This window comes from Pan troglodytes, chromosome 4 (genome assembly GCF_028858775.2).
Source record: "Pan troglodytes isolate AG18354 chromosome 4, NHGRI_mPanTro3-v2.0_pri, whole genome shotgun sequence".
NCBI classification, from domain to species: domain Eukaryota; kingdom Metazoa; phylum Chordata; class Mammalia; order Primates; family Hominidae; genus Pan; species Pan troglodytes.
Genome location: NC_072402.2, coordinates 107523155 through 107545418, shown reverse-complemented (window position 1 = coordinate 107545418; position 22264 = coordinate 107523155). Strand labels below are relative to the sequence as shown.

The following is a 22264-nucleotide window of genomic DNA, read 5'->3' as shown; positions in this document are numbered from 1 at the left end:
CTAAAAAGGAAACCGTGCCTGCCTATACATTTATCTTTAGTTTGTGAAATCCTTTATTTTTTACCTGTATGAAGATTCAGGGAAATAGTATTTTTTCTTTTCTAATTTGTTCAACTTAGCTAACAGCAAAGATAAATTTAAGTGGCATTTTTATGAGGTCTTTTTCTAAGAGTGTTGATAATATGGTAAATACCCTGGTTATTAGGATTAAATCTGTAGTTGGAAAAGCACACCATTCTACAAACAATGAATTCTAAATCAACCAACCTAAATGTGCAAGTCTTTGGAAACCACAGCTCCACTCAGACCCCATGGAATCAGTTCCATTGCCCAGGGTTAAGTTCTCAAAAGGATCAAAAGCCTATTTCCTATCACTTGGGTTCATAAAGATGCTGCTCAATACTGTTCTAAAAATGATAAACAATTGCTAGGTTTTATACTCTACTGGGTAAAGAGCTGTAAACAAATAGAACCAGCTTAGAACATTTTTCTCTTAAAGTTACATTCCAGTGATACAGGCTATATTTAAGGAAGCAGGCCCCATATATGTGTGTGGTCTATTAACTGAAAGTCGTATTTAATATAATTTCCATTTCATAAAATCAAAACACTGTATTGTTTTCAGGTGTTAGAAATAAAGTTACCAGTTAATGAGCTCAAGACCAATATGGCAACAGTTAAGAGAAGATATACAGAGGAACATGTATATGTAGGGATTGAAATGTTTTACCATTTTTTATTATCAAAGGGTAAGTTTCATATTTTTTTTTTTTCTTTTTTTTATTATTATTATTTTTTTTTTTTATTATACTTTAAGTTTTAGGGTACATGTGCACATTGTGCAGGTTAGTTACATATGTATACATGTGCCATGCTGGTGCGCTGCACCCACCAACTCATCATCTAGCATTAGGTATATCTCCCAATGCTATCCCTCCCCCCTCCCCCCTCCCCACCACAGTCCCCAGAGTATGGTATTCCCCTTCCTGTGTCCATGTGATCTCATTGTTCAATTCCCACCTATGAGTGAGAATATGCGGTGTTTGGTTTTTTGTTCTTGCGATAGTTTACTGAGAATGATGGTTTCCAATTTCATCCATGTCCCTACAAAGGATATGAACTCATCATTTTTTATGGCTGCATAGTATTCCATGGTGTATATGTGCCACATTTTCTTAATCCAGTCTATCATTGTTGGACATTTGGGTTGGTTCCAAGTCTTTGCTATTGTGAATAATGCCGCAATAAACATACGTGTGCATGTGTCTTTATAGCAGCATGATTTATAGTCATTTGGGTATATACCCAGTAATGGGATGGCTGGGTCAAATGGTATTTCTAGTTCTAGATCCCTGAGGAATCGCCACACTGACTTCCACAGTGGTTGAACTAGTCTACAGTCCCACCAACAGTGTAAAAGTGTTCCTATTTCTCCACATCCTCTCCAGCACCTGTTGTTTCCTGACTTTTGAATGATTGCCATTCTAACTGGTGTGAGATGATATCTCATAGTGGTTTTGATTTGCATTTCTCTGATGGCCAGTGATGATGAGCATTTTTTCATGTGTTTTTTGGCTGCATAAATGTCTTCTTTTGAGAAGTGCCTGTTCATGTCCTTCGCCCACTTTTTGATGGGGTTGTTTGTTTTTTTCTTGTAAATTTGTTTGAGTTCACTGTAGATTCTGGATATTAGCCCTTTGTCAGATGAGTAGGTTGCGAAAATTTTCTCCCATGTTGTAGGTTGCCTATTCACTCTGATGGTAGTTTCTTTTGCTGTGCAGAAGCTCTTTAGTTTAATTAGATCCCATTTGTCAATTTTGGCTTTTGTTGCCATTGCTTTTGGTGTTTTGGACATGAAGTCCTTGCCCACGCCTATGTCCTGAATGGTAATGCCTAGGTTTTCTTCTAGGGTTTTTATGGTTTTAGGTCTAACGTTTAAATCTTTAATCCATCTTGAATTGATTTTTGTATAAGGTGTAAGGAAGGGATCCAGTTTCAGCTTTCTACATATGGCTAGCCAGTTTTCCCAGCACCATTTATTAAATAGGGAATCCTTTCCCCATTGCTTGTTTTTCTCAGGTTTGTCAAAGATCAGATAGTTGTAGGTAAGCGGCGTTATTTCTGAGGGCTCTGTTCTGTTCCATTGATCTATATTTCTGTTTTGGTACCAGTACCATGCTGTTTTGGTTACTGTAGCCTTGTAGTATAGTTTGAAGTCAGGTAGTGTGTTGCCTCCAGCTTTGTTCTTTTGGCGTAGGATTGACTTGGCGATGCGGGCTCTCTTTTGGTTCCATATGAACTTTAAAGTAGTTTTTTCCAATTCTGTGAAGAAAGTCATTGGTAGCTTGATGGGGATGGCATTGAATCTGTAAATTACCTTGGGCAGTATGGCCATTTTCACGATATTGATTCTTCCTACCCATGAGCAAGGAATGTTCTTCCATTTGTTTGTATCCTCTTTTATTTCCTTGAGCAGTGGTTTGTAGTTCTCCTTGAAGAGGTGCTTCACATCCCTTGTAAGTTGGATTCCTAGGTATTTTATTCTCTTTGAAGCAATTGTGAATGGGAGTTCACTCATGATTTGGCTCTCTGTTTGTCTGTTGTTGGTGTATAAGAATGCTTGTGATTTTTGTACATTGATTTTGTATCCTGAGACTTTGCTGAAGTTGCTTATCAGCTTAAGGAGATTTTGGGCTGAGACAATGGGGTTTTCTAGATAAACAATCATGTCGTCTGCAAACAGGGACAATTTGACTTCCTCTTTTCCTAATTGAATACCCTTTATTTCCTTCTCCTGCCTGATTGCCCTGGCCAGAACTTCCAACACTATGTTGAATAGGAGTGGTGAGAGAGGGCATCCCTGTCTTGTGCCAGTTTTCAAAGGGAATGCTTCCAGTTTTTGCCCATTCAGTATGATATTGGCTGTGGGTTTGTCATAGATAGCTCTTATTATTTTGAAATATGTCCCATCAATACCTAATTTATTGAGAGTTTTTAGCATGAAGGGTTGTTGAATTTTGTCAAAGGCTTTTTCTGCATCTATTGAGATAATCATGTGGTTTCTGTCTTTGGCTCTGTTTATATGCTGGATTACATTTATTGATTTGCGTATGTTGAACCAGCCTTGCATCCCAGGGATGAAGCCCACTTGATCATGGTGGATAAGCTTTTTGATGTGCTGCTGGATTCGGTTTGCCAGTATTTTATTGAGGATTTTTGCATCAATGTTCATCAAGGATATTGGTCTAAAATTCTCTTTTTTGGTTGTGTCTCTGCCAGGCTTTGGTATCAGAATGATGCTGGCCTCATAAAATGAGTTAGGGAGGATTCCCTCTTTTTCTATTGATTGGAATAGTTTCAGAAGGAATGGTACCAGTTCCTCCTTGTACCTCTGGTAGAATTCGGCTGTGAATCCATCTGGTCCTGGACTCTTTTTGGTTGGTAAACTATTGATTATTGCCACAATTTCAGCTCCTGTTATTGGTCTATTCAGAGATTCAACTTCTTCCTGGTTTAGTCTTGGGAGAGTGTATGTGTTGAGGAATGTATCCATTTCTTCTAGATTTTCTAGTTTATTTGCGTAGAGGTGTTTGTAGTATTCTCTGATGGTAGTTTGTATTTCTGTGGGATCGGTGGTGATATCCCCTTTATCATTTTTTATTGCGTCTATTTGATTCTTCTCTCTTTTTTTCTTTATTAGTCTTGCTAGCGGTCTATCAATTTTGTTGATCCTTTCAAAAAACCAGCTCCTGGATTCATTAATTTTTTGAAGGGTTTTTTGTGTCTCTATTTCCTTCAGTTCTGCTCTGATTTTAGTTATTTCTTGCCTTCTGCTAGCTTTTGAATGTGTTTGCTCTTGCTTTTCTAGTTCTTTTAATTGTGATGTTAGGGTGTCAATTTTGGATCTTTCCTGCTTTCTCTTGTGGGCATTTAGTGCTATAAATTTCCCTCTGCACACTGCTTTGAATGCGTCCCAGAGATTCTGGTATGTTGTGTCTTTGTTCTCGTTGGTTTCAAAGAACATCTTTATTTCTGCCTTCATTTCGTTATGTACCCAGCAGTCATTCAGGAGCAGGTTGTTCAGTTTCCATGTAGTTGAGCGGCTTTGAGTGAGATTCTTAATCCTGAGTTCTAGTTTGATTGCACTGTGGTCTGAGAGATAGTTTGTTATAATTTCTGTTCTTTTACATTTGCTGAGGAGAGCTTTACTTCCAACTATGTGGTCAATTTTGGAATAGGTGTGGTGTGGTGCTGAAAAAAATGTATATTCTGTTGATTTGGGGTGGAGAGTTCTGTAGATGTCTATTAGGTCCGCTTGGTGCAGAGCTGAGTTCAATTCCTGGGTATCCTTGTTGACTTTCTGTCTCGTTGATCTGTCTAATGTTGACAGTGGGGTGTTAAAGTCTCCCATTATTATTGTGTGGGAGTCTAAGTCTCTTTGTAGGTCACTCAGGACTTGCTTTATGAATCTGGGTGCTCCTGTATTGGGTGCATAAATATTTAGGATAGTTAGCTCCTCTTGTTGAATTGATCCCTTTACCATTATGTAATGGCCTTCTTTGTCTCTTTTGATCTTTGTTGGTTTAAAGTCTGTTTTATCAGAGACTAGGATTGCAACCCCTGCCTTTTTTTGTTTTCCATTTGCTTGGTAGATCTTCCTCCATCCTTTTATTTTGAGCCTATGTGTGTCTCTGCACGTGAGATGGGTTTCCTGAATACAGCACACTGATGGGTCTTGACTCTTTATCCAATTTGCCAGTCTGTGTCTTTTAATTGGAGCATTTAGTGCATTTACATTTAAAGTTAATATTGTTATGTGTGAATTTGATCCTGTCATTATGATGTTAGCTGGTGATTTTGCTCGTTAGTTGATGCAGTTTCTTCCTAGTCTTGATGGTCTTTACATTTTGGCATGATTTTGCAGCGGCTGGTACCGGTTGTTCCTTTCCATGTTTAGCGCTTCTTTCAGGAGCTCTTTTAGGGCAGGCCTGGTGGTGACAAAATCGGTCAGCATTTGCTTGTCTGTAAAGTATTTTATTTCTCCTTCACTTATGAAGCTTAGTTTGGCTGGATATGAAATTCTGGGTTGAAAATTCTTTTCTTTAAGAATGTTGAATATTGGCCCCCACTCTCTTCTGGCTTGTAGGGTTTCTGCCGAGAGATCCGCTGTTAGTCTGATGGGCTTCCCTTTGAGGGTAACCCGACCTGTCTGTCTGGCTGCCCTTAACATTTTTTCCTTCATTTCAACTTTGGTGAATCTGACAATTATGTGTCTTGGAGTTGCTCTTCTCGAGGAGTATCTTTGTGGCGTTCTCTGTATTTCCTGAATCTGAACGTTGGCCTGCCTTGCTAGATTGGGGAAGTTCTCCTGGATAATATCCTGCAGAGTGTTTTCCAACTTGGTTTCATTCTCCGCATCACTTTCAGGTACACCAATCAGACGTAGATTTGGTCTTTTCACATAGTCCCATATTTCTTGAAGGCTTTGCTCATTTCTTTTTATTCTTTTTTCTCTAGACTTCCCTTCTCGCTTCATTTCATTCATTTCATCTTCCATTGCTGATACCCTTTCTTCCAGTTGATCGCATCGGCTCCTGAGGCTTCTGCATTCTTCACGTAGTTCTCGAGCCTTGGTTTTCAGCTCCATCAGCTCCTTTAAGCACTTCTCTGTATTGGTTATTCTAGTTATACATTCTTCTAAATTTTTTTCAAAGTTTTCAACTTCTTTGCCTTTGGTTTGAATGTCCTCCCGTAGCTCAGAGTAATTTGATCGTCTGAAGCCTTCTTCTCTCAGCTCGTCAAAATCATTCTCCATCCAGCTTTGTTCCGTTGCTGGTGAGGAACTGCGTTCCTTTGGAGGAGGAGAGGTGCTCTGCTTTTTAGAGTTTCCTGTTTTTCTGTTCTGTTTTTTCCCCATCTTTGTGGTTTTATCTACTTTTGGTCTTTGATGATGGTGATGTACAGATGGGTTTTCGGTGTGGATGTCCTTTCTGTTTGTTAGTTTTCCTTCTAACAGACAGGACCCTCAGCTGCAGGTCTGTTGGAATACCCTGCCGTGTGAGGTGTCAGTGTGCCCCTGCTGGGGGGTGCCTCCCAGTTAGGCTGCTCGGGGGTCAGGGGTCAGGGACCCACTTGAGGAGGCAGTCTGCCCGTTCTCAGATCTCCAGCTGCGTGCTGGGAGAACCACTGCTCTCTTCAAAGCTGTCAGACAGGGACATTTAAGTCTGCAGAGGTTACTGCTGTCTTTTTGTTTGTCTGTGCCCTGCCCCCAGAGGTGGAGCCTACAGAGGCAGGCAGGCCTCCTTGAGCTGTGGTGGGCTCCACCCAGTTCGAGCTTCCCGGCTGCTTTGTTTACCTAAGCAAGCCTGGGCAATGGCGGGCGCCCCTCCCCCAGCCTCGCTGCCGCCTTGCAGTTTGATCTCAGACTGCTGTGCTAGCAATCAGTGAGATTCCGAGGGCGTAGGACCCTCCGAGCCAGGTGTGGGATATAGTCTCGTGGAGCGCCGTTTTTTAAGCCTGTCTGAAACGCGCAATATTCGGGTGGGAGTGACCCGAGTTTTCCAGGTGCGTCCGTCACCCCTTTCTTTGACTCGGAAAGGGAACTCCCTGACCCCTTGCGCTTCCCAGGTGAGGCAATGCCTCGCCCTGCTTTGGCTTGCGCACGGTACGCGCACCCACTGGCCTGCGCCCACTGTCTGGCACTCCCTAGTGAGATGAACCCGATACCTCAGATGGAAATGCAGAAATCACCGTCTTCTGCGTCGCTCACGCTGGGAGCTGTAGACCGGAGCTGTTCCTATTCGGCCATCTTGGCTCCTCCCTCCTCAAGTTTCATATTTTAAATCATATTAAAAATATGTCAAGTTTAGAAAAACATCATCTACAAAAACCAACTGTTAATTTAAGAATGGCATAAGAAAAGCAAGAATTCAAAAACCATAATACATATGTTTCATAACTGCATTCCTATTTTCTTACCCTGTATGTGGTATAGTCGGACTCTATGAGTAACATGGTCAAAAAAGCAAGTCACTTCCGAATAAATCCTTCCATGTGTCACTCTGACAAAGGGCGGTGTTGTGTAAACATAAGGCTGAAAAGGAAATAATATATTTAAGAAAAATATTTTGGCTTCCAAACTTTTAAAAGAATATGTTTATTATGGTTTCAAAAATAGAAAATACGTATCACCTGATATTTGCTATTTTAAGTGTAAACCAGATCTTATAAGGTAACCAAATATGCATGTGATAAAAACTGAACGTGTTTTTTATTTTTAAAAATGCTGAAAATAGGAAATAAAAATGTTTACAACTTCATTGGTCTAGAAAGCATTCCTCCCAGCTATACAAATTTCTAACTAAAATCCTTCTATTTGTCCATATAGTTACTTATTAGAAACAGCAATCATTCTACAGAAGTTACATTTTCCCAGGTAAATAATTATTATAACCATGGTCCCAGCCCCCTAATGTTCAGGGTTTGGGACAGGTGGCAAGGATGACTACAGGGAGTCATCTAAGCAAACTGAAAGCAGGATTCAGAAACATAGTTTAATCATAGCTCGGTTTACTAAACTATAAAACATTCTGTCCTTTTACTTGAAAGAACTAGCTGAATATAAATTCACAAACTTGAAAAAACTACTTGGAAACCACTAGTTTAGTTTTTATTTAAATTTAAAAAAATGGTAATAAAGCACATAACTTATGTGACATGGAAGCAAATTTAAAACATTTATGAGTAATTATATTTTTAAAGTATTAGATACCTTAGCTCAACAATAGCATAGAAAGTTAGGCTTGCAATATGAACTACTTAAACAGTATAAGATTTTCGGCCAGGCGCCGTGGCTCACGCCTTGTAACCCTAGCACTTTGGGAGGCCGAGGTGGGCGGATCACAAGGTCAGGAGATCGAGACCATCCTGGCTAACATGGTGAAACCCCGTCTCTACTAAAAAGACAAAAAATTAGCCAGACTTGGTGGCGGGTGCCTGTAGTCCCAGCTACTCGGGAGGCTGAGGCAGGAAAATGGCGTGAACCCAGGAGGCGGAGCTTGCAGTGAGCTGAGATCGCACCACTGCATTCCAGCCTGGGTGAAAGTGCAAGACTCCGTCTCCAAAAAAAAAAAATTTTTTTCAGAATTGTGTAATTTTCTTCCAAATTTACCTCTTTGGCTAGGGAAAATTTTCTGGAGTTATTAAAATGCTTAATGGTTTACAAATTTCTTGTACCTAATTACCAAATAGCTAGAAAGTGAGGGAGGGGATGAGAACCTGGGATGATGAGTTCTGGGCTCTTGCCTTTTTCTGATGCACTAGATTGCCTCTTTCCCTGATGTTTTTTATTTTCTCTCTGTAAAAATGACAATTGTTTTATCTTTCTATCTGACATTAGAGCTATTTAAAGATAAAATGGTTTTAAATAAATTCGTTATTGGTATCTACGCATGAAATTCTATAGCACAACTACTTTTTTAAGTATAAATACAGTCAATCAAAATAAAATGTCCAATGACAAAAGCTGGTGAATGAGAAAACACTGAAACAGCTCATATTTGGGACTCACTGCCCATCCTGGAATGCCTCATAGGAGTTGTAGTTTGTCTTTAATTCTTCACTGACTTAAAAAAAAAAGAAAGAAAAACCCCAAACAGCCAAAACAAAAACAAAAACAAAAACAAACAAAAAACCTAGAGTCCTTACTGTAGCCTACACAATCCCTTAAAATCCAGTATTGGATTTTAGTTAGCAGGTTTCATAACTTCTGGAACAAAAGTAACTTTTTCAGGAGATAGGTCCCTAGCTAACAAGACAATAATTAGGAGAACATTTCACTGATCTTGAGGTGTAGAAAACCTGTAAAGGTATAAAAGCAAAGGAAGAAACTCTACAGAAAAAAAAGAAATGACTACACAAAAATTTAAAACCACTATAAATGAGAAATACAATAAAATAATTAACAAACTAAATGACACAATAAGAAAAATTTTACAACATATAGGGAAAAGGATTAATTTTACCACATATAGAGTGCTCAGAGATCATCAGGACACACCAACAGAAAAACAGTCAAAGAATAGAAATAGGAAAATCACAAAAGAAATATGAAAGATAAATGAAGGTACAAAAACGTTCAACCTTACTAGTAACCACAAAAATCTTAACAGAAAAATATTTTTCTACTAACTTATTATTATAGGCAAAGCTTGTAATATGTCCAATTCTCAGTGCTTGGAGTGGGATTTTAGAGTTACTCTCAAAAAATGCTGGTGGGATTGAACATTTACCTAGTCTTTCTAGAGGGAAGATAAGCAGTACACAGCAAAAGTCCTTAAAAGACTTCAGACACTGATACAAAATGACTCTTCTAGAAAGTTATTCTCAGCAATTAATCAGAATTGCATTGTAGCATTCTTTTTGAATGCTACAAAGAAAGCTTATTACAATGTTATGGTAGTGAAGAATCGGGAGAAAAAGAACATAAGCAACATCTTAAACACAACAGTATATATTAAAATTGGATTTTTAAAAAACATACCATCAGATTGTGAGCACTGTCACAAATGAAAAACAAAATATGTACATGCAATAAGTCAAGACTTGAGAACGGGGAGAAAAGGATACGCATAAAATAAAAGACAATAAGAAATACATCCAAATGTTGGCAATGGTTTTCATGGGATTGTGCACCTGTTGGTAAATTTTAATGTTTTCTTTAGTTTCTGGCATTTTCAAAATGTGCCAGAGTTTGCGTATTACTACCTTTATAGTCAAGAGTGAGAAAGATTTGTTTTTTAAAGGGCTGAAAGTTAAGGAGAAAAATGGTCCAGTGGAAAATCTATTTTTCCCATACGGCTAGAGGTTTTGTGTCTGTATAAAATGCATACATATAAAGCTCCCTAACACTATGTAAAATCTAGTTTCTTCCCATGTTCATTGTTTATCCTAATTGAACATTGTTCATTGTAGCATCTTAACAAATTCCAACTCTAAAAAACTATTTATCTAACAGGGTCTTGCTCCGTCAACCCAGGCTGGAGTGCAGTGGCGTGATCTCGGCTCACTGCAACTGCCTTCCGGGCTCAAGCCATCCTCCCACCTCAGCCTTCCTGAGTAACTGGGACTGTAGGTGCAGGCCACCATGACTAATTTTTGTATTTTTGTAGAAAAGGGGTTTTGCCATGTTGCCCAGGCTGGTCTTGAACTCCTGAGCTCAAGCAATCTACCCTCCTTGGCCTCCCAAAATGCTGGGATTACAGGTGTGAGCCACTGCGCTCAACCATTTATCTAACTTTCGACTACAAATTGCTAAGTATCAATAAGGTGATAGATAATACTGCAACCAAAAGTTCATCTATCCCTAATAAATCAACAGATGATAAAATAATGACACTCACTTATCTTTTTCCTCAATACTCTTTCAAATAAGTGTTTATTCCATTTGTCATCTCATCAGTACCACTTACCTTGGCATTACCATCAGGTAAGAAGAGGTAGGCACCACTTTTGTCTCTTTTAATTGTGGTTCCATACCATGAAAATTGCACATTTACTTCATGGTGTTTACCATCTTCTTTAGTCATCATTTGCTAAAGATTAAAAAAAATAATAATAAGCAACTCACCACTAAGATGTTAAGCATGTTGCATCTGGTTCTATGTATATGACAATTTAAAAAAATAATTTCTGTACTTATCTTGTGGACCAGTGACACACAGCCCATGGAGTAGCGCCACCCACAGACTATACATGTGAGCAGCAAGTGGTCAATGAAGGTGCAAAAAGCTCATGCTTCCTTTTACTCAAGAGTATTTGATACAGCTCTACTTAAGACTTTTTCCCCCTTTTGCCTAATTAATCTACACACATTGTAGCAAAAATGATAAGCATTCTATGAATTTTAGAACTATTCAGAACATACCTTCATAAGTCCAGTTTGATCAAACCGAAGTAAAACAAAGGAGTTCTCTAGTGTTATACCTTCTTCAGTATTTATCATATTCTTTATGGTGAAAATTCTGCTATCTTCTACTTTATTCTTATACAAGACATAATCAGCTAAATGTGAATTTGAACTTGCTGATTCCAAAATCTTATACACTTTCAGTCCCAATGGTGGTATATGTGCTCGAAAAGAGATCTTTAAAAGATAGGGAAGGGAATTTATTAAAGATAAATGTTATCTACTGAGAGGCAAACCATTTATATTTTTGGTAAAACCAACAAACTATCATATTTTTTAAAAAGAGAATCCAGTTGGCCCTCCATATCCACAGGTTCCATGTCCACAGTTTCAACCAACTACAGATAAAAAATGTTTGAAAAAAAAACAAAAAACAAAAAATACAAATAAAAACTATAGTATAATAACTATTTACATAGCATTTACATTGTATCAGATGATACAAGTAATTTAGAGATGATTTAAAATACACAAGAGGATGTGTGCAGGTTATATGCAAATGCAGATGCTCCTCAACTCATGATTGGGTTATGTCCAATTAGAATTTGAAAATATCGTAAGTCAAAAAGGTGTTTAATACACCTAACCTATCCAAAATCATAGCTTAGCCTAGTCTACCTTCCATGTACTCAGAACACTTAAATTAGCCCACAGTTGGGCAGAATCACCTAACACAAATCATATTTTATACTAAATATAAATAGCTTATGTAATTTATTATATACTATACTGAAAGCGAAAAATAGAATAGTTGTATGGGTACTTGAAGTACGGATGCTACTGAATGCACATTACTTTCACGCTATTATAAAATTGAAAAATCTAGGTTGAGCCATTGTAAGTCAGGGATCATCTGTACTATGCCATTTTATATAAAGGACTTGAGCATCCATAGATTTTGTTATCCCCAGAGGGTCCTGGGACCAGTCCTCTACAGATACCAAGGCATGGCTGGGTAACAATATTCTATAAATGTTTGATATCTTATGGGTAAACCATACACGTCTCAGTTTATCCAGAGAACCTAATAACCTAAAGTTGGTAGGCCTATCAAAAGCATTAATGTTTTTATCCAATATGTGAACCTGTATGATCATTCTCAATTGTTTGGCTGTACTCTAGAATGCCTAGAGAAGGAAATTTTCCATGAATGTAAGGGCTTTACAACAATGCCATTTCCTAATTATTAATTTTTTTTGCAATATTATGATATTTCGGTTAATAAAAATGATAAACATAATATAAATATTAAACAAGTTAGCATTAGCCATCAAATGCTTGAGGTTCAGCAGACACTGAACAGAGCATGGGAGATGCACACAGTTTAAGACATGACCCCTGCTTTCCAGGAGCTGTTGCTGTTCCATTTTCTAGATGGAAAGCTTCCTGTAAAATCTGACCAAAATTTTTATTATAGTTTACCTTTCTATCTAAAAGATGATGCATATTTAAGAGTAGCTAGAAGGTGGATCACGGGGTCAGGAGTTTGAGACCAGCCCAACCAACATGGTGAAACCCCCTCTCTACTAAAAATACAAAATTAGCCAGGCGTGGTGGCACATCCCTGTAATCCCAGTTACAGGAGGCTGAGGCAGGAGAATCACTTGAACCCAGGAGACAGAGGTTGCGGTGCGCCGAGATCGCGCCATTGCACTCCAGCCTGGGCAACAAGAGCGAAATTCTGTCTCAAAAATAATAATAATAATAATAAAAGTAGCTAGCAATAGCTTCTGTCAAGCAGAAACAATTCTTAGAGTTCCTAGTTTATGGCTGTATCTCCAGAAGTGCCGTTTAAATGACATTCCAGATTTTAAAAGTCTAACCTTTCTAGTGGTACAGTGATCAGTTTAATATTGCTTATTTTAAGAAACTTTGGCACAAAAAATACCTATTAACTTGAGCACAGATTTTCCACAATTATATCTCACAAAAGAAGCATCTTAATTATTTTAGGGCATTTCTCTTCCATGGTGTGTTATGTCACCTTTGCAATGAAAACCTAAAACTATCCAAAGTTACTAAGGGTGGTATTTATCTCACTTTCGATATGCATAATTATCATTAAATTCACTTAGAGCAAAACATTCAAAATTTTATGAGTAATAATTACTGCATTACCTTAGAATAAACAGTATGCATCCTTACAAAGATATACAATATACATATGAACAACATATAATAAGATACAATATATATAGTAACAAAGAAATTAACATTTTAGGGAACACAGGATCATTTTTCCTTTAGTGTCATTTGACCCACCAGTTAAACTCTCTGGTATTTACAACTTTCATCACCTCACATACACCAACATGATGGCTAAATGGGGGCTACTGTACATACACAAATTATATACTGGCTAGGTTTGTTTTACAATGCCTCCTTAAGTTCTATGGCTACAACATACCTCATAGGCTGTTTCTGAAATAGTATTTGCTGTATCCCAAACTGCGCTGACTTGAACTTCCACAGGTTTTCCTGAAGCAGAGAACACTTGCACTGTGGGGGAACTCACATAGACTGAGACCAATGAGATTCGGTCTTGTTCTAAAGGATTATAGACCACAAGGTACCTGCAAAAACAGCTGCTTCATTATTGGGATCTCAAAATATTTTTACTTCTTACATATACATATACATATAGATATACATATAGATATACATGTACATATACATATATATTTTTGAGATAGCGTCTCACTCTGTCACCCAGGCTGGAGTGCAGTGGGGAGATTATAGCTCACTGTAGTCTCAACCTCCTGGGCTCAAGCAATCCTCCCACCTCAGTCTCCTGAGTAGCTGGGAGTAGCAGGTGTAGTGCATGCTACTACATCTGGCTGATTTTTTTCAAACCCTTCATAATACTTCAGTTCATGGACAGTCATAGAGTCAACTCATGGAGAAGAATTAACAGGAACATTCTGTGAGAACTTTCAGAGAACAGGCAATTTCATCACAACAAATATCACACAGTACAAAGGGTAATTAAATAATGATTCAGAAGCCCTTTCTAAGGAATTAATGCTTTACAAATGGAAGATATTCATAGATGTGTAATAAAGCTTTTCTGTACCCCAGAAAAAGACTTATATAAATATGGTTTTATTCATCTGTTTAAAAGAATCAGCTCCATACAACTAATACCCTGATTCCTACCTAATCTCACAGAATAAAAAAAATTCACAATTTGTTTGCAATTTCATCACAATTAGTTCCAGTTAAAAATCTAATATTCATTTTAGACCACTAAGAATGTATGGCTATATATGGAAAATCACATAATTCACACATATATTTTATATACAATGGGACTGTATTATTAAAGAAAGTTGATTCTAAAAAAGGTCACTTGAAGTGAATCCACTTGTAACAGGGCCCCAAATGTTTACAGTAAGTAATGGTGAAAAAAAAAATTGATTGGGATTAGGTAGAAAAAGGAAAATGCAAACTATTAAAATAAGTTTAGGCAATATTTGCAACTACGTGCAACTTTTGGTATGAACAAAAACATAAATGAACTGAAATTTGGGACACAATTTTTCCAATATTTTATACCAGCATATTATGACATCCTTCACATAACATTTAATTTTTACATGATGGTTTTATTAGTAAACTATATTTGAAAAAATATTTAAGGACTTTATTTTTCCTAAAATCCTCTCCCAGTTCTGATGTTCAAATAATTCTCAGTTGAGGTACCCAACAGCCTTGATTTTCTTACTAGCATAACTCTGCCAGACTGTCCTTCTTTCATGGCTTTGCCTGTGAGCAGAGACGTTCTAGACCATCACATTGCAGACTTCATGAAATCTGCATCCTCTGCAAGGTTTATGATTTTATAATTTATAATCAATTTGCATCATATTGTCTTCAAATAAAGAGTATTTCAAAGAGGATGTTGGACTAATAATATAACTCACTGATTCACTAGTGCATATTTTCATGATCTGAAATATATTTGTTTTCCTATACAATTTTGTAACTGCAGGAACACACTGAACAGTTGGATAACAACCACCTCTCCCCCAATACATTGTAGCTATAGATGGTAGCACCAAGCTTACCAGTATTCTTCCATCCTGTATATGTGTTCTATATATTTTTGCTTTAATTGCATTACAAAGTGTTCATTAAGAAATAAAATGAATACCTACAGGGGCCAAAACTAAAGGGAAAAAAGACAACAGGAAAAATGAAGAAAAAGAAAGAGGATATAACACAAAATCCATGACACTAGACTTATAAATTGTTCATCAGAAGCATTTATGTTAAAGCAACATTCTGAGATACCAAAGGTGATAATGACATTAAGAATGTCTCTAATTCCTATTAGGCTTACAGTATGCATCAGGATAACAGGACCTAACTTGTATTACTTATGTTCACTGAGATTCCATATGTATACAAGAGATGAACAGATGAAACCACATAGTCACAAACATATTTACAAAGAGTAATGAATCCTCCTAGTACTTAGATAAAATCCCATTTTACGCACAGAAGCAATTCTCAAGGCGAGGGAGGGTGATGCCCTCTTGAGAGGTATACTCAACAGACTTACCTCAGAGATTTGTCAATCTATTTGCAGCCTCCCACAGCCCTCCTACCAGAGATTACATTTCGCCTGACTGTTCCCCATTCACAAACGCACCTGGCTAACTGCAACGGCCAGGATTCATTATTACCAATGGGACTGTCCTATATTTCTAAGGTGCACTGGGGAAGAAAAACAGTGGTGGATCACTCATTCTCTGTACCAAAGATGTTCAAACCAGAACCCCAGAAATGAGTGATTTACTACTGAAACCCATGTTCCCAGAGGCTTACAGAGCTAGTATTTAAAGAACTTGAGAAAATGGTGCCTGAAAACTTTGGCCAATCCCCTAATTCTGTAGTAGCCCTGAGGCATACCTAGGCACACTAAGCCTAGAATCTCTACTGGCATGTTCTTTGGGTGCTCCACTACAGCCAAAGGTCATGAAGACTGTGATACTATAATGTGTGCCCAAGCAATAAATTAGATAATAAGCATCCAGAACACTAATTCCTTCTATGAAAAAAAAGTACTCATACTTAATGCAAACAATAATTTTAACCATATATTTGGTTTTGCACCCTATTAAATCACTTTTTATAATAAGCTATGAACTAGGTTCTATTTTGTTTCATTTTAGTAGCTAATTAGTATTTGACCATAACGATGTTTCTACTGTACTGAATGATTATGTAATTATCATGCCAGGAATCTATTCAAAAACTAAATGTGTAGAGTATATAATGAGTATAATGCTGCACTAAGAAAATAATTTTTAACATAATTAGAGATTCACAGCATGTTTTTTATGTGCATCACAGAACAAATTTATCTGACACGCGAACTCCTATCTATGTATATTTTAAGTAGAGTGCAGAGAAAGGATGATCATATATAGATATTTCCTTTGGAAATAAGTATACAATCATAAACAACTTAATTTTCATTGTCATCACATTTGGTAGTCAAACATTTGTTATACTGCCAATATCCCCAAACATGAGTCCTTTCAGGCCCTCTAGTTGTGAATGAAACCAATAGGTTTCAGTATATCATAATATCATACTCACTTACTGAAAATTAACAATATTTGATCCACATTAACAAAAGAATTATGTTTATATCTTCAGAATGGGGAGGGTTAATTTCAATTTTAGCTGTAAGGTCAGTGGTTTTTTTCTTCTCCAATTTCCACTACATCAGCATTAGCTTCTTACGTATCATCTGTCACCAAGTCACATCCAGCCTCCTAGTTCTCACTGTGACATTGGGCCCCCATAATTCAGGGTTATGAGCAATTATCTCAGTTCTCCATATACAAGGAAAAACTCTCACCTCATGAAGAAAAAGCATTTATATGTTACCTGCCAATCAAACTAGAGGGCAGAAGATAATCTACTTTGGCTGGAGAAAAAGGAATGGAGAAAAATGAAAGAACATCTGTATGCTCCTATCAAACTGGGAATCACTTTATGGAAGAATCCCAGTGTAAACGTGGCTGTCCTTGAAGATTCTACTGAGGATGAGTATACTAAAAATTCCTTCACCTTTCATAGAAGTAATTCATATCATGTTAAAAAAGACAACTATGGAATACTGAATTTTCTCTTTGAGGTAAATCTAATCAGTGCCCACTAACATGTGAACAACACACTGGGAGCACACAGGCTTCCTTCTAGGACTGACTGCAGTACAAAGTGGAAGGAACATGCCCCTTGGTCAGAGGGACCTTCATTCAGAGTGCATCCCGCATGCCTGGGCTGGTCCTCAGACCTGCATGGGCAACCCCTGTGGGGCAACCTTTCATTCTTCTCACTGGACATATAAGGAAACTGAGGTTCAACAAGAGCAGGAATGTTGCCAAGACTGGCCCAGGTAAAAAGTGCCACAATAGGGCTTAGAATGCAATTTCACCTCCACACCCATCTTCTTAACTACTTCACTCACAGGCCAGGCATATAAGGATCTTTGTGACAGTTGTGACAGCTGAAGTTTCCTGTGGAGATTCCCTTAGTTGCATCCAAATTCAAATGTGAAGAACTTTCTCCTTAGCAAGGCCAATATCCCCAGAGAGCCTCTCTCCTCAGGAAGCTCAGATAAGCAATAAGCTATTTACATTTCATGTATATTATATTTGTGAAAGAAAATTTATATACTGGAACACTGGAACAGAAAAAAACTTGCAATATATACTAAGGAGTTCATCTCATGACCTCACTGCATGAAGTAAGCAAAAACGATATTTGAGGAAACATTTTAAAAGCAACTTACATATTTTTATGATTGTGTAATGAAGATTAAAAAAATACATATTTTTTCAAGTTCTTTGTAAGTGCACTTTAAAATCAGCTAAGCAAACACCAAAAGGCATATGAAAAGTAACTGTAATTTCATGTGCTTACTATAGGTACCTAGCACAGAATAATGTTCAGTAGTTAATGAATCATCAGTGCAGAAAAATACCACTAGGAGAATTTATTACTTGTAAATAGTATCTACTGATGTGGGGCTTTATAGTTTTATCAGAGCAGTTCCATTTTGATTATTTCAATTCCTTAAAAAGTGCTTTTCAATTCTTCGAAAATATAAATTATATAATTAGTCCCTTTGTAAAGATGGGGCAAATGGCACATTCAATATTACACAGAAAGTTAAGAATAAAGCAAAAATTAGAGCTCATTTTGTCTGACTCTTAATCAATGACAACATATTAAAAAAATCATTTCAAACAAGAATGCATTCATGTTCTCTAAGTAGCCTCATTAGTGGAATATAACCTAAAGAAAAATATTAAGCTTTATACAGTATTCTGAATATGGAAACATATGAATTTACATGTTAACGAAAGTTGCAATATCTAGATTTGAAGTTCTTTTGATATATTCCATTTTGTTTTCTAGGTTTAAAATATAATGCTTACCATATTGACAGGAAAAAATTCAAGACATTAAAAACTAAGAGTGTCTTTTTGAGTTATACTAGATCTTCAAAAATCACAATTGTGTGATTCCTGGGCTCTTGAGTCAGACACATTCAAACTCAAATCCCCACCATGTCACTTAGAGTTTCAGAGGCTTTGGACAAGTTATTTCACTTCCCCAAGACTTAATATCCTCATCTATAAAATCGGGAAACAAGATTATTGTTAATGTTAAATTATAAAATGTTTAGAAAACCACCTAGCTCAGACCAAGCACAAAAAAAGAATCTCAATAACAATTCACTTCTCTCCTTTCCCTTACAAGACTCTCATGGTATCCTGACCAAGGACCCTGGCACATCATCACACTGGGTAGTACAGTGAACGATTTAACAAACCCAGGTCAATGAGCTGTCATAAATCCTTTTTTTGTGTAAGGCATGTATAAATCTAAATAAAGGAAATTAACAACATGTGATAATACAGATATCTTGAAACAAGAATTCTGATAACGTGGTAGTGGTGAGAATACACATTCAAAGTAACCACATGGCTTATGGCTAAGTTAAAAAGCAAGCAAAGAAAGGAGAGACAGATGCTGTATGGTATGTGTAGTTATAAACTTATGAATATGAATACATAATCCCAGTCAACAAAGTACCTACAGTTTAGGAGGGAGAGGCACAGAAACAAACTGGTAAGTTCAATATAACAGGGTAGGCAATAAGACAAAGGTATGTAATAGCATGTCATGGGATGCATACATATGCATGCAGACACACAGACACACAGACACACACACACACACACACACACGGCTGTTAGGAAGATTAAGAATCTTCAGGAGACCAATCAAAATAGAAAATTAATTTTATACAAAATGAGCAGAATGTATAATATATGCAGAAAATGAAAAAAGGTCATTTAGTAGAACATAAAAATGAATGGAGAGACATATCTTTCTAAATAAGAAAACTAAAATAATGCAAAAGCACAACTCTCCCAAAATTCATTCATAAGTCTTATGCAGTGCCAACCAAAATCCCACTGAATTTCATTTCTTGGAAGAAAGGTGAGGGAAGGAAAATGATCATGAGATGGGCAAAACAATTCTATAATATACATACATCCTTAATAATAGATGAGCAAGACAAATGGTTACTAGATGCATTAAAACAATATGTCAACACTGATTCCAGATAAATGTAAATTTTGAAACATAAAAAAGATACAAAGTTAGTAGAAAAAATAAATATATAATCTGTGGTACAAAAGGTCTTTCTAGCCATAACTGAAAAATACAATGAAGTAAAAGGCTGACAGATTTGGTAACAAAAACCTAAAAATTTTTCTATCTTAAAAATAAGATTAAAGAATTAAAAAAAAATTAGTAAAACTTGTAAAGTGCTCTTATAAATCAACAGAAATATAAACACTCTTTTGAAAAACAGGTGAGCACTCTTTTGAAAAACAGGTGAACACAGTTGAGAAATAAATGATGTTTCCACTTCCAGGGGAAATGGAGTAGCTGTCAACAAACGAGCTCTCACTTCTACTAGCGAACTAGAAAAGCCAGATAAAAAATAATAATCATTTGCCTGAGGGCAACAGAAAAACTGCTGAAGAGAGGAAAAAACTTCAGAAAAGTGACCAGCCTTCTGCAGTCATTTTCACTCTGGGGCATGCCAATTCTCAGCAAGGGAGAGGCTGTGAGTTCCATGCAAAACCTAGTGGCAAGTCTGGAAGAAATCACTGGGGAACAAAGAGATCAAAAGAGCATTTTGTGGAGACTTTGGGAGGCTTCAGGTACACAGTTGATTTTTTCATTACGACAAGTGCCAAATACTGAGGCTGCGCAGAAAGGGAAGCTTAAAACCCGAACAGAAAGCTTCTGAAAAGTAGAGCAGAGACATCTCACGACATTCCAGAACCCACCAGGGGATAGGGCCTACAGAATATAAGCAGGCTATTAGTTGAAAAATTACTTAGAAAGCCAGGTGAACAACAGGTTGAATAAATCAGTCTCAATTTAACATAGTCCTTGATTGGAACATCTATCTAGAAGAAGATATTTTCTAGAGTCTCTCTAAATTTTATGCACAATTGTCTAGTACTCAATATGAAATTAAGAGGCATCACAAAAGACAGAGCCACGTGACTAAACACCAAGAAAAAAAGAAACTAGAACTATACATGACCCAGATATTGAAGTTAGCTGACATGACTTTAAAATTATAATTAATATGGCCAAGGAAAGAGAAAAACATGAATCAAGTAGAGGACAAGGTAGAGAATTTTACCATAGAAATTAACATATTACAAAATAATCAAATGAAATTCTAAAAGGATAAATATTTACAATTAAAAACTCCAAAGATGTCTTTAACAATAGCAGAATAAATATATTTAACTCAGCAAAAGAGAAGTCAATAAAAAACATACAAACAGAAGTGGTGAAAAAAAGAATATGCAATATAGAAAAGAACGTTAGGGACACAGGGAACTCAGTGAAAAGATCTAATATGTGAAATAGGATACGTGTAGATGGAAATAAAAGAGAAAATAGCACAATATAATTACCTGAATAGCTGAGAAATTTCCAAAACTAAGGAAAGGGACTAACCCACAGATACAAAAAAACTCTGTGATCCCCAAATGGAGAAAATACACCTGGTGTGTCATGTTAAATCCCCTATGAAAAGGCAAAATCTGAGAAGCAGCCAGTAAAAATAAGATTACACTGTTCAAAGAAGCAACAATAAGATCATCAGCTGACATATCAAAAGAATTAAGAAAGCCAGGAGAAAATGGAATTATATATGTGAGGTGGTGAGGAAACAAAAAAATACTGCCAGCCTAAAAATCTATATCCAGCAAAAATTTCCTTAGAAAGTGATAAAAATGCCTTCAGAGAAACAAAAACTGAGTGTATGGGTTACCAGCAAACTTGTACTGAAAGAAACGTTAAGTCTTCAGGCAGAAAGAAAATAATATCAGAGGGAAACATGAGATTGCAGGGAAAAATGAAGAGCACAAAGAGGGGTAAATATATAAGAAAATATAAATGACAACACAAAAACACAAAAGTAATAATTTCAATTAGACTATAATAAGTCATCTATGCTTTTCTATGTAAATACTAAAAGAATATTAAAATCATCTATAAAAGATGGCAAGAAAGAAGAGAAAAATAACTTGATGACTTACCAAAATATTAGCAATACCTATTGTTAGGTGGCAGCATTATAATTATTTTTCATACTTTATACATTTCTTATATCTAGCATTTATAATTTTATAATCAGAAAAAACTATAACTTAGAAATAGTCTGTCTTTCAATCCAATGATTCCTACTTTTAGAAATTTAGTGTAAGGAGGCCAGATGTGGTGGCTCATGCCTGTAATCCTAGCACTTTGGGAGGCCGAGGCAGGCAGATCACCCGAGGTAAGGAGTTCGAGACCAGCCTGGCAAACATGGCGAAATCCTGTCTCTACTAAAAATACAAAAATTAGCCAGCATGGTGGTGCGTGTGTGTAGTCCCAGCTACTCAGGAGGCTGAGGCACAAGAATCACTGGAACCCAGGAGGTGGAGGTTACAGTGAGCCGAGACTGCATCACTGCACTCCAGCCTGGGTGACAGGGTGAGACTCTGTCTCAAAAAAAAAAAAAAAAAAAAAAAAAATTAGTGTAAGGAGAAAAACAGAAATATAGTAAACAAAAAATATTTAAACTATTTCCACAGCTAAGCAATGTAAATATCTAAACAATACTATTCAAAACATTATATTAGCTAATCAATATAATATAAAATTGAGGGAACACATTAACAATTAAAAGTA

The 22264-nt window shown here is 36.7% G+C and overlaps 1 protein-coding gene across 7 annotated transcripts in view; it reads right to left on the bottom strand.

Annotated features, from left to right (window-relative positions):
• MAN2A1 (mannosidase alpha class 2A member 1) overlaps nt 1-22264 on the bottom strand; it is a 190445-nt gene that overhangs the window by 45717 nt on the left and 122464 nt on the right. For all 7 annotated transcript variants that reach the window (XR_010156965.1, XM_063810525.1, XM_063810528.1 and 4 more), the window contains 4 exons: nt 13374-13539; nt 10925-11143; nt 10470-10592; nt 6979-7093 (listed from right to left, as the gene is read on the bottom strand). Coding sequence is in view for 6 of the 7 variants with exons in the window: in XM_063810525.1 (XP_063666595.1) it covers nt 6979-7093; nt 10470-10592; nt 10925-11143; nt 13374-13539 (623 nt within the window). In the remaining variant the exon portion in view is untranslated. The remainder of the gene's footprint in view (nt 1-6978; nt 7094-10469; nt 10593-10924; nt 11144-13373; nt 13540-22264) is intronic.